Below are 13,468 nucleotides of genomic sequence, written 5' to 3' on the forward strand. Positions count from 1 at the left end.
TTACAGAGCTTCTAGTTTTGCAGAGAAGACAGAGCTTCACAGCACTAATCCCAACTGTAATTATAATTACTTGGGTTTAATGTCTGTCTTCCCACTATACAGTTGTTGTTGTTGTTGTTTGCTGTCGAGTCGGCCCCGACTCATAGCGACCCCTCCTTGGGTTTCCGAGGAAGTATCACTACAGAAGTAGGATTGCCCAACCTTCCTTCCGAGGAGTGGCTGGTGGGTTTGAACCGCCAGCCTTCTGGTGAGCAGTCAAGTGCCTTAGGCACTATGCTACCAGAGCTCCTACAGTGGTGATATAAAAAACTGAGCCTACTCTTTACTATGATATCCCTAGCATCTAGCACAGTGTCTGCCAGTTAAAGTGCTAAACATTTGTCAAATAAGTTGATCAAATAGGTAATTTCAATATAATATGATGAATGCTAAGAAAGGTCTATGCATATACAAGATGCTAAGCCATGTACCAAGGATATCAAGAACTCATTATAGGTTCATTATAGTACTGCAGGATAATTTGAACATCCAGCCCCTTCACTATGTGAGTAAACTGAGAGAGACAGCTTCAATGGGAGGCCACTATCAAACTCAGTTTTATTCTCAAAATGGTAAAACTTTGCTCAGCAGACCCTTCATTTCTGAAGCACCTCTACTTCTTGAAAGCTATGCAGGGAACAGGAGGCATTCAGGAAACAGATAGCTGGCTTTAAGTTTTACAGAGGAGGAATACAGGGGTCCGTAACATTCCATGGTTTCCTCTTTAGTAAATGAAATTAAAAAGGCATTTTAGGGCATAAACCTGAGTCAGGAATACAGAGTATATAGAAAATGCCCTATATAGTTTGTGTCTGAGGGACAGAAATGTAGTAGCAGGAGGTCACAGAAATTCGGCCTAAGGGAAGAGGATCACCAGTGAGGTCGCCTGTAAAGTCTTTAAACCTCTTAAAATTCTGACTTGGCTCATCCTCTGCCCTTGCTTCAGGAATGCTTCAACCATCACATGTCTTGGATTTTCATACGTTAGTCGCTTCCCACAACTCATTCTTTTCTTTACAATCTCCTTGACCTTTTCATTCCTCTGCCAGGACTCAATCTCTTGTCTCTCTGTTTTCAAAAAGATCCATTAAAAAAAGAGGCAAAGCCCTAAAATAATGTGTATTAGCTTTTGTTTTTGTGACTATTAATATCCTTTATTTTCCAAAATGTGACCTCCTTACAGGCATTAACACATTCTTTTTGTGGATCATTCGGCTTAAGCAGAGATCACTTTTTACTTTTCTTTCGCTACTCTGAATAAGCCCAGCACAATGCCAAGAACATAGTAAATACACAGATGTAACAACCTAACATGATGTGCATCTTTAACATAAAATACAAATCTACACGAGGAAGATATGTACTCATTTCTCTCCTTATGTTCATTCAGCATCCTGTTCAAGCACCTTCATAAGCTTCCCACACTTTAATTGCTTATTTGGATTAGGCCTCCAATGAGCAAAATGATATTCTGCAACTTAGTGAAAGCATAGTGAAAAAAGTCAAAAGAAATTGCTAATTAAAACTCAATATTCAAATGTTACCAAATTACTAATTGTTTAAATTAAAAATATTTTTCCTAATACCCTTTCAGAGAAAATTTTCATACTAATCTATGTTTGTCCATGTAATGGACTGAAGACAGCCACAAATATGGTAGTCTCAAAATAACACATAACTACAATTTAATGCTACAAAGTAACTTATCTCCTCTAAAACTTCACTAAATAATTCTAAACAGTATAACGTAACATTGAAAAATCTCAGTGTTCATCCTAAGAATTAGACAGTCTTCTTTGATTTCTTCTTCTCTGCTTCTTCTTTCTCCTTTTCTATTTCAGTTACTTGTAATTCAATTTCTTTGGCACTAAACATCTAAAATAAGAAAAAAATATATAAAAAGCAAATTTTAATTATGCCAATAATTTTTATATATTTACAGTATGAGGGAAACAAACTATGTTTTATAGATTTATATTTTCTATTTATAACCATATTCTACAGCTTCAAATATACAATTAAGTGTTTCAAAAGATTCAAAAGTGCAAATGTGACATTGTATTGTATATCCTATATATGTATATAACTCTGAAAATATAAGGCTTATTCTTCTCAGTGAACAAAAAACAAATACAAAAACAAAAAGCCAAACTTTTGATTCCACCTCCACTACAGGGATAGCTACCCTTAGGGCAGAGTAAACTGCCCTGTAGGGTTTCTGAGGCTGTAAAACTTTACAGGGACAACAGAATGTCTCACTTTTTCCTACAGCAGCTGGTGGATTCAAACTCCCAGCCTTGCAGCAGCCAAGCACTTAATCACCATGCCACCAGGGCTCCTTATCCATGAACAAGTAAATCATTACTGAAATCCTCGCTACCTTCACCTTCCTGTGATTCCCTGACAGGATTCAACTATTTTATCAGTTTACAGAATAGCCAAGAGAGGTAGGGGAAGAGGATGTGTACTTCTCTGTTTACTTCCCCCTCACTGTGCAGAAAGCAAAAAGTGTTAAGTTTCCAGAAATTCACAACATAATTTTGCTTTTCTTGTTCCACTGCTTCTGAATAGATCCAAGGGTACATGATTGCCAACTGTAAGAATATTTCATTGAAGTTAAGAAATCTATATATAAAGACTTAAATTTAATGATCTTAATAACGAAAAGAGATTACCTATAAAACATATAAATGAATGATCAACTTTATGAAAAGGCAACATTTCAAACATGTTAGAGATGGAAGTGTCTTTAGCAACTACGGCAGTCCCTGGGTTATGAACGTCTGAAGGGCAACTCCTATTTGTCCTTTAAGCAGAGCTTTGAACCTATATAAACCAGTTCTGGAAGGGGGGACTAGGAAGAGACGTGTAGTGAGCCCTTTCAGGAGCCTGATGCGTGAAACTGGATTACTGATAGGACCATGAAGACCCACACATTTTCAAAGCAGCATGATTGGTTGCCATCTTTGAGCAGGGCAATGCTGTTTGGGCTCAAAATCCCTTTTATGTTTATGTAAATTTGCCCTTACTATGAAACAAGTGAACCAATCCTTACTCACAACAAATTCTTCACCACAATCACAGACCTCTTAAATCACAAACCTTGTGCAGCTTTTAAATCACTGAAAAGGCTTTAAGCCTCTTCTTGAACTAAAACAAAACAAAGCAAAACAAAAAAACCAAACTCACTCCCATTGAGTCAACTCATAGCAACCCCCTTTGGGTTTCCAAGGGAGTAAATCCTTATGGAAGTAGATTGCCCAGTCTTTTTTCCATGGAGTGGCTAGTGGGTTTGAACCACCAACCTTCTGGTTAGCAGTCAAATGCCTTAGGCACTACGCCACCAGAGCTCCTTTTCTTGAACTAAATAAAGCTAAATAAGAACTGTATATACTGATCTTGTAGTAACCCAGGAAATGCCTGTAATCCACCACCAAATTTTATATATAAAGAAACTGAGACTCATGAAGTTAAGTGATTTGGCCAAAGATTGACAAATAACTAAAAATCAGGTGACTCAACTCCAGAATTCTTTTCATTTCACCAATAAAATTTGTAGGAGCTTTAGTAACGTAGCGCTTAAGGCACTTGACTGCTAACTGGAAGGCTGGCGGTTCAAACCCACCAGACACTCCTCGGAAGGAAGGTTGGGCAATCTACTTTCGCTGTGACAGTGCCTCAGAAACCCAAAGAGAGGTCACTGTGAGTCAAGTCTGACTCTACGGCACATAACAACAATAAAATGTCAAAATGCCTATACTTGTCAATAATCTGTATATAAGATATTATCTAAACATTTTATGAAGTGGATTATCTACGAAACAATTATTGGGAGTACCATGGGATCTAAAAACAAAGAGGAACAAAAGAGTTCCTATCATTAACAAGTCCATGGTTTAGTGGGAAAAGCAGACTTATAAACAAATCATTATGTTGCAATAAAAACCTGAACAAAACAATGTGGGAACATGAAATACGAGTGACACTACTTGGAGAAGCTGTTTTTAAAAATTGGATCCAGACTAGTGAACATTTCGAAATTAAAGAGGTGGACAACTACATCACACTAGTCCTCTACTTGTGCCACATGCACATAATTATAAAAATCAAATGGTACTAAAAAGCTTATAATGAAATATAATGGTCCCTTGCTCTGCCCCAACCCACTTCCCCTCCACCATCCACTCAGAAGAAACCACATTCAACTCTTCTAGTTGTGTCTTCTATTTATCTTCATTTTTCGAAGTATTATGATTCCACTGCTATTTCCTTCTTTATTCTATTTTAAACATCAGTTATTGACTTTCTAGTATAGGAGATGAGGATTCAGCTATCTTACATCCCCTTTATCCTTCTCCTCCAATACAGTTTTATAATACAATGTTTTTATATGAATAGTACTTTTTCTTTAAATTTTATCTTATTGGGAATATATACAGCAAAACATACACCAAAACAACAATATCTGTATCTACATTTTTTTGTTGTTGTCATTGTCAGGTGTCAACATGTCAGTTCTCAAAGTGACCGTATAGACAACAGAACGAAACACTGCCTTGGCCTGCGCCATCCTCAATTTAGTGACATAACAACCATTCTCAGCCTACTTTACCGAGTTGTTCCTCCCCATTAACATAAACCCACTGCTCCTTAAAGTTCCTATCTAATCTTTCAAGTTGCTTTTGTCAGTTGGATCCTATATATAGTTGTAAAAGAGTATAATGCTCAAGGCAGACCTTTCTTTTCTTTTCTTACTAGTTAAGCTAAATTATTATTTCGTTTTAAGATGACTTCAGGTAATTTTTATTTTAGGGCAGTAGTGTCAGGAGTTTATCCAACCTTCATGATTCAAGAACTCTGGAGTCCGTGAGAATCTGAAATTCTGTTCTGCATTTTCTCCCTTTTAATTAAGATTCTTCCACAGAATCTTTCAGCAAAATGTTCAGTACTGGTAGCCAGGATCCATCTAGTTCTTCTGGTCTTATGGTAAAGGAGGTAGCTGTTCATGGGAGAAAGTTAGCACACATTCCATTTTCTCCTCCTATTCCTGACCCTCCTTCTTCCTTTGTAGTTTCAGGTGAGTAGAGACCAAGTGTGCTTTGGATGGTCCCTTGCAAGCTTTTAAGACCCCAGGCACTACACAATGAACTAGGAGGTACAACAGAAGCACTAAACATATTATCAGGCCAGTTAACTGGGATGTCCCATGAAACCATGACTCCAAACCTCCAAATCAAAGAACCAAATTCTGTGAGGTGTTTTCTTGTACATAAGTGGCCTCAGAAGCTACTTTTTGTTGTGATTGTTACTGTTTTAAATGTATCTATCACACAACTTTTGCCAATTATATGAAGTTTTTTTCTTTTATAGTATTTGGATTATATAATCATTGTTAACTGCTAAAATGGTAAGTATATTTTTACATTTCTTTGTCAGATAAATTGTTTCCGGAAGCTGATAATTGCTTTTTTATTTTTGATTTTTTTAAATCATTGCCTTGTGTTTTACATGCCTACGGTTAAAATTTTCCAAATGTTCCAGCAGATTAATCATATACCAACTTACAGTTTTTCTGAAAGCTCAAGTATGGCTCCCAATATTTAAATTTTTTTGTGGGGGGCGGGGGAGCGACTTCTCACTCTTCTAGCTTCCTACTCTAATTTTTAACAATTGCTCCCTAGAACTTCCCTCTGCCACTCTCCTGTGTTTCAATCGCCATTTCCTGAAACCCTTCCCTTTCTCTTTCTTGGTTTACTCCTTTGTTTTTTGGAATACTTTCTCTAGTAGCTTCCTTTAAAAAGATACCAGGGAGATAATATTTTTCAGCATATTTAAAAGTATTTCAGCTCTCTCCTATATTTGATTAACAATTTGTCTGGGCATAGAATTCTAGATTGAATACCATTTTTGCTCAGCATTTAAAAGACACTGCTCCGTCATCTTCCAGCTTCCACTGTTGCTGTGAGAATTCTGATGCCACTCGAGTCCCTATTCTTTTTATATATTGTCTTTACCTCCATCCTCATTCCAAGTTCTTAAGATCTACTCTTCATCCCCAATGTTCTGAAACCTTTTGATGAACACCTGTGGATGGATCTCTTTCATTCTCCACACTACGCAACTGGTAAGACTTTTGGATTTAGAGACACATGTCCTACAATTCTGGGAATTTTTCCTATGTATTTCTTTGAAGATTTTCCTCCTACTTAAATCTGTTTTCTCTTTCTTCATCAGATTCTAGACCTGACGCATCTATCTAATTTATCTTTTCTCTGTTGTGTTCTACATCTTTGTTTTTTTATTTTATAGGAGATTTGCTTGATTTTGCTTTTGATTCTAATCTTTGGATGGAGCTTTTAATTCCAGCTATTTATTCTTAATTTGCAAGAGCACTTCCCAAAGTTCTACTTCTTTTTTAAAATATTTTCTCATGTTTCTGAGATTATTAATTAGTTTTTGTTGTTGTGGTAGTTACTGTTACTTTAGATGTTTTCTGAGTCCTGTAATGTTTGTTGCCCCTAGATATCCTTCCTCTCTGTCTCAGTTTACTTTTTTACATATTTATGGGGAGGCACCAAAAAGTGAATGGAACCTCTATGTACACAGTGGGGGACATCAACTACCTACATGTCCATCAGGCAGTGAGGCTAAGCCTGGACTTTCAGTGGGGAAAACTTCAACCTCTGTTACTGGAGGCTTTTCCTTTTTTTTTCTTTTTCTGTTTAGTTTCTGCACAGGGCATCCTCTAGTCTTCTGCTAAGGGGTAAATGCTGTGGAATCTAGGCATGAACTGGGACTGGGAAGTCTGACCATTTAATAATCTCGGATCTCTCATACCCATCAGAAAGAGACTCAAACCGGCTTCATGAGGTGAGAGAGGGAAATCTTAGGGTCTTGTTTTTGTACATATGTTCAGCTAATCTGTTTTTAGCCTCTGACTTTAACTCTTCTCTATCTAACTTCACCCCTAACACTGGCAATTAAATGTACCTGGCTCAGCAAGTCTCAATTGTTACGGAATTTTGCCTGTCATCATTAACCCCCTACATAGGCAGTAAGTTTCTTTTTCCTCTACAGTTAAGTCAGATACACTTATCTTCTGCTTCCCATCTTTAAAAATTGTTGACATCATTCATGAGAGATCTTCTCTATTTATGGTTTATACTTTTCTTTCCTTTTGTTTACTGTTGTTGTTGTTATTTGCAGTTGTCGAGTCAGCCCCGACTCATAGCGACCCCTCCTTGGGTTTCCGAGGCAGTATCACTACGGAAGTAGGATTGCCCAACCTTCCTTCCGAGGAGTGGCTGGTGGGTTTGAACCGCCAGCCTTCTGGTGAGCAGTCAAGTGCCTTAGGCACTATGCTACCAGAGCTCCTAGCATCTTTTTTTCTGTTATCCTTTTCTTCGTGATTTATTTATCTTTTGCTTCCTTTTACTGCCATTTTAATGGTGTAGTAGAGATTGAGAGGAGAAAACAAATACATGTATTCAATTCACCATGTTTAACTAGAAGTCTACTTGTATAATATAATTATTTATTTATTTAAAATTTCAATGATTATATTTTTATTTCACACAGGTTTCGTTTAAATGTTTATTATCTACATAGTCTATTATACTCTCAAACTGAGAAACTGACATAAAAATTCTCCTGAGTGGATAATAACCACGGGATGCCTTACAGAAGCAAACTCAAAACAGCCTTGGGGAGACATTCCTCCAAACCAGGCTGCACAACATACTCACAGATAAAGTTCCATTCAATATAAGCTTATAGTCCAGAAGTACACAACTATCTTTCAGATAATTGTATATTATATTCATACATACACAACTGATACTATAAAATAAATTTGTACATATGATTAAAGATAAAAGGTACATAAAAAAAGAGAAAAGTGTAAGATGCTATTTTAAAATATTAGGCAGATTTGGAAAAGAACAATGTCAGGATCTTTTAGAATTTATCATCAAAGGTAAAACAATACAGTAACTGCTTTTGGCCAGAACTAATGACTCTAAAATTGACCAAATTCTGGTATATATTCATTCTCCCTCTCCCTCTCTTTATAGATACGTGAATATATACAGGCATATTATATCTGATTTAAAGTTTAGTTTAAAGATAAAATAAACAATGTTGTTGTTGTTATATGCTGTCAAGTCGGCCCCGACTCATAGCAACCCCTCCTTGGGTTTCCGAGGCAGCATCACTACGGAAGTAGGATTGCCCAACCTTCCTTCCGAGGAGTGGCTGGTGGGTTTGAACTGCCAGCCTTCTGGTGAGCAGTCAAGTGCCTTAGGCACTATGCTACCAGAGCTCCCCCAAAATAAACAATAGTACCAGTAAATGAGCATTTACTATATGTGTCAGCTAAACAACAACAACAACATAATATCTCATTTACTTATAATAGCAACCCTGGGATGTAGTAATTTTTAGCCTCATTTTACACATGAATATCAAAGATGGGCATATGCTGCTCAAAGTCTTACTGTTAAACAAATGTTTTTGGCTGAAACCCAAGACTCTAGATTCAACTCTAAAGGCTGTGCTCTATTCACTACCTAAACCAAACCAAACCAAACTTACTGCCATCGAGTCATTTCTGATGCACAGCGACCCTCACTGGGTTTCCAACGCTGTACATCTTTACAGAAGTAGATCACCCAGTCTTCCTTCGGTGGAGCTGGTAGGTTTGAACCGCTGATCTTCCGGTTAGCAGTCAAGTGCATTATCCACTATGCCACCAGAGCTCCTACTCACTACCTAGCCTATCCTGAAATATCTCACTGAATGATAATACCAGAATACATACCATTCCACCACTCATAAATAAAAATGCAGGTTTAACTGGTCTGTATCTATCAATGTATATATATATGTGTGTGTGCGTGTGTGATAGTCCTAGAGAAAAGACTCCGGTCTCTGTGGTGTTGGCACATCTGCCCCTGGTCTGAGGCAGTATGGGTGACTTCAAATCCCAGACCCCATCTCCTCACTCTGCTCAACATCCTGGTTATTAATGTGGGGTAATGCAGGGCAGATGCCACTGCCCTGTCCTCATTTCTCTTATTTATTGAAACTTTGCTGTTCCCCTATCCTTGCATCCTCATCCATTTGTTGAATAAAAAAGGTAGAAAAATTGTATCAAAGCAACAAGAACAACAAAAAACCCAGTGCTCCACACAGAACTAATTTTAACACTATTGCTTTTCAGAAAGTTTTCCTTAAAAGAAAAGGTGAATGTAAAACAAGCCTTTACGTTTTGTTAGGTGCCATTGAGTTGGTTCCGACTCATAGCAACCCTATCTATAACAGAACGAGATACTGCCAGTCCCGGGCCATCCTCACTACCTTTGCTATGCTTGAGCCCATCGTTACAGCCACTGTGCCAATCCATTTCATTGAGGATCTTCTCCTTTTTCTCCGACCTTCTTCTTTACCATGCCTAATATCTTTCTCCACAGACTGGTCCCTTCTGATTACATGACCAAAGTACATGAGAAAAAGTCTGGCCATCCTCACTTCTAAGGAGCATCCCAGCTGTACTTTTTCCAAGATAGATTTGTTCATTCATCTGGCAGTCCATGGTATTTTCAATATTCTTCCCCAAAACCACAATTGAAATGCATCAATAATTCTTCTGTCTTCCTTATTCATTGTGCAACTTTCACATGCATATGAGAGTACTGAAAAAGCAATGGCTTGGGTCAGGTGCACCATAGTCTTTTAAGTGACATCTTTGCTTTCTAACACTTTAAAGAGGCCTTTTGTAGTAGATTTGCCCAATGCAAAATGGCCTCAGATTTCTTAACTGCTGCTTCCATACGTGTTGAGTGTGGATTCAAGTAAAATGAAATTCCTGACAACTTCAATCTTTTCTCCCTTTATCATGATGTTGCTTATTGGTCCAGTCATGAGGATTTTTGTTTTCTTTGTGTTGAGGTATAATATGTACTGAAGATTGTAAGTTCTTCAAGTCTACCTCACTTTCAGCAAGGAAGGTTGTGTCAACTGCATATCGCAGGTTGTCAATGACTCTTCCTCCAAACTTGATGCCATGTTATTCTTCATATAGTCCACCTTCTCGGATCATTTGCTCAGCATACAGATTGAATATGTATGGTAAAAGGATACAACCCTGATACACACCTTTCATGATTTTAGACCATGCAGTATCCCCTCTTTCTGTTTGAACAACAGCCTCTTGGTCTATATACAGGTTCCTCATGAGTACAATTAAGTGTTCTGGAATTTCCTTTCTTTGTAGTGTTATCTATAATTTATTATGAGCCACATAGTCAAATGCTTTTGCATAGTCAATAAAATACAGGTAACCATCTTTCTGGTATTAATTGCTTTTAGCCAAGATTCCACCTGACATCAGCAATAATATCCCTTGTTCCATGTCCACTTCTGAATCCCGCTTGAATTTCCAGAAATTCCCTGTCAATATACTGCTGCAACCATTTTTGAATTATCTTTAGAAACAACAGCAAAGCAACAACAACAAAAAAAAAACCACTGCTCCACACAGCACTGATTTTTAACCCTATTATTGCTCTGTGTAATATTTTCCTTAGAACAAAAGGTAAATGTAAAACAATCCTTTATAGTATACTTTAATAAAGTTGTCCATGCTTTGAGTGCTTCTGTACACATACTCACTGGCAAAACTATACTGTACCTTTTACCTAGTGAATGATAGATAACACAAACCCACTTTTGTGGAACTGATTCCAGTAGGACACAGCAGAACTGCCCCACAGGGTTCCCAAGGCTATAAATCTTTACAGAAGCTGACTGCCACATCTTTCTCCCACAGAGCGGCCGGTGGGTTCAAACTGTGATCATTTGGTTAGCAGCCAAGCACTTTAATCACTGTGCCACCAGGGCTCCTTAATGAACAATAATGAATCACATTTCAATGCTCTTTATCCAATGACTCCCCTCTCACAACGTTCGGAACAATTTATTCATCACACTGTTCTGAACACTTTATTTTGCGGTCTAGCAGTCTTAACCCATAATGGCTGACAAAAGGTACAAGAGTAACAACATCATCCAACCCACTGCTGTCGAGGCGGATCCGACTCATAGCAACCCCTCCTTGGGTTTCTGAGGCAGTATCACTATGGAAGCAGATTGCCCAACCTTCCTTCCGAAAAGTGGCTGGTGGGTTTGAATCACCAGCTTCCTGGTTAGCAGTCAGATGCTTTAGGCATTACGCCACCAGAGCTCCTAGTAACAACATTAGACATGCCAAAAAGAAATATTGAAAAGTTATCAGACTAAGTACTACAATTCAAGTCTTACAGAGGCTCAAGGCTCCTTCAAAGAACATTTGAGAAAACAGAAAATGAATAATCAGGACTCAATGTTTTTTGACATTATGAAATATAAAATTACGTCAGAAGTCTGGAGGGCCAACAATTATATAAATGGCAGCTAAACGACACTGGCTGGAAGCATGTCATGATTTCAGAAGATCTGAATAGACAAGAAGAGTGTCTGCTGTATATGATGCAAGGAATGAATCTCCATAGGGAATAGGCCTAGTGACCCTCAAACAGGACTGATTCAGCAGGGATTCCGACATATAGAAATACATCCTGAAAGAGGTAGCCCCAGATATAGGTTTCAGTGTCTCTGTAGCATAGTGCCTAATGTACTGGATTGCTAACCAGAGGGCTGGCGGTTCAAACCCACCAGCCACTCCTCGGAAGGAAGATGGGGCAATCTACTATCCATAGTGATACTGCCTCGGAAACCCAAGGAGGGGTAGCTATGAGTCAGGTCCAACTCCACGGCACATAACAACAACAACAACATAACGACAAGTCTTTACAAAGGGATAAATAACATTGTTTTTATAATTAAAAACAACAACAACAACAAAAAAAACCACAACCAAAACTCACTGCCATCGTGTTGATTCTGATTCATAGCAACCTCCACTGAGTTTTCCAGGCAGTAAATCTTTACAGAAGTAGATTGCCTCATCTTCCTTCTGCAGAGTGGCTGGTGGGTTTGAATCAACAACCTTCTGATTAGCAGCCACATGCCTTAGGCACTGCGCCAGCAGAGCTCCTTCTATAACTCCTTAATATGATTATAATCCCTTAGTATGACTACACAATGAAAATTTTAGATTTGGAGATTTAGATAATGGTTAAGCACATGCACATCAGTGAATATTAACCTGTTGTTGTTGTTTGCCACTGAGTCAGACCTGACTCATAGCGACCCCTCCTTGGGTTTCCAAGGCAGTATCACTATGGAAGTAGATTGCCCCATCTTATGACTACACAATGAAAATTTTAGATTTGGAGATTTAGATAAAGGTTAAGCACATGCACATCAGTGAATATTAACCTAGAGAAAAAAATGGAAGTCATCATGGGGTCAATGAATGCTAATGTCTATTTCATGTTTATAACTGAGTTCTACAGGTGTCAACAATATTTTACTTTTGATCAATATTTTACTTTTGTCAAAATAATTTACACTGCAGACACCTTTTCCTCTTCAGTTAATGACTTACCTTCAAAGGTTGATTTCTTCTTATGATAGCAAGTTCAATGTTTTTTCCACCAGATTGGGCAACCTAACATAGAACAAGTGAAATATTAGAATTATTTTAGCAACTTTTCTGTTTTAATAAAAACTTGGATGAAACACAATATATGCTGCATTGAATATGCTGTATCAGATCACTTACTTCTAGCAAAGCTCTTATTGCTAATTTGATAGCTTCACTGTCATCTGCCATAGCATCTTCTGTGTAATTCTTCTCTAGAAATTCTCTAACAGTTTTAGCACTTCGGCCTATTGCATTTGCCTGAAAAGATAAAAGATAATTATTAATATAATTGAAGTATGAGTGAATTTAGGGTTACCAAGTGAAGTTTAAGGAGCTCTTGTGGTGCAGTGGTTAGAGCATTTGGCTGCTAACCAAAAGGTCGGTGGCTTGAACTGATCAGCCACTCCACGGCAGAAAGATGAGGTAGTCTGCTTCCATAAAGATCTACAGACTTGGAAACCTTGTGGGGCAGTTCTACTCTGACAGGTAAGGTCACTATGAGTCAGAATCAAGTTGATGGCATTAGGCATTTTTTTTTCCCAAGTGAAATTTAGGATTTGCCCCAAATTCCATAGTATGATTACAAAATGAAAATTTTAGAGAACAAATGTAGAGAACATTTCAGCAGCTCATTTGGTTACTATATGAATAATCTGTAATGATGGCCTTTTATTTTCCAGTATACTAATGCTTTGTCCTAGCCAATACTTTCAATAAGTTTAATGGATCCCAAGTCCTTAATAGGGAGCTCTGGTGGCACAGTCCTTAATAACCAGAAAAGACTGAGGTTCAAACTCCAAAAGATGTGGAAAGAAAGGGAGGCATAAGATTTTTTTTTTTTTT

The 13,468-nt window shown here is 37.8% G+C and overlaps 1 protein-coding gene across 1 annotated transcript in view; it reads right to left on the minus strand.

Annotated features, from left to right (window-relative positions):
- Positions 1-1,821: 1,821 nt before the first annotated feature.
- PSMA8 (proteasome 20S subunit alpha 8) overlaps positions 1,822-13,468 on the minus strand; it is a 46,455-nt gene continuing 34,808 nt past the window's right edge. Inside the window, exons 5-7 of the mRNA XM_007935567.1 lie at positions 12,764-12,883; positions 12,587-12,649; positions 1,822-1,914 (exon numbers count right to left, since the gene is read on the minus strand). Of these exons, the coding sequence (XP_007933758.1) occupies positions 1,822-1,914; positions 12,587-12,649; positions 12,764-12,883 (276 nt within the window). The remainder of the gene's footprint in view (positions 1,915-12,586; positions 12,650-12,763; positions 12,884-13,468) is intronic.

The sequence above is a fragment of the Orycteropus afer genome, unplaced genomic scaffold (genome assembly GCF_000298275.1).
Source record: "Orycteropus afer afer isolate SDZICR_OR568_19922 unplaced genomic scaffold, OryAfe1.0 scaffold00030, whole genome shotgun sequence".
NCBI classification, from domain to species: domain Eukaryota; kingdom Metazoa; phylum Chordata; class Mammalia; order Tubulidentata; family Orycteropodidae; genus Orycteropus; species Orycteropus afer.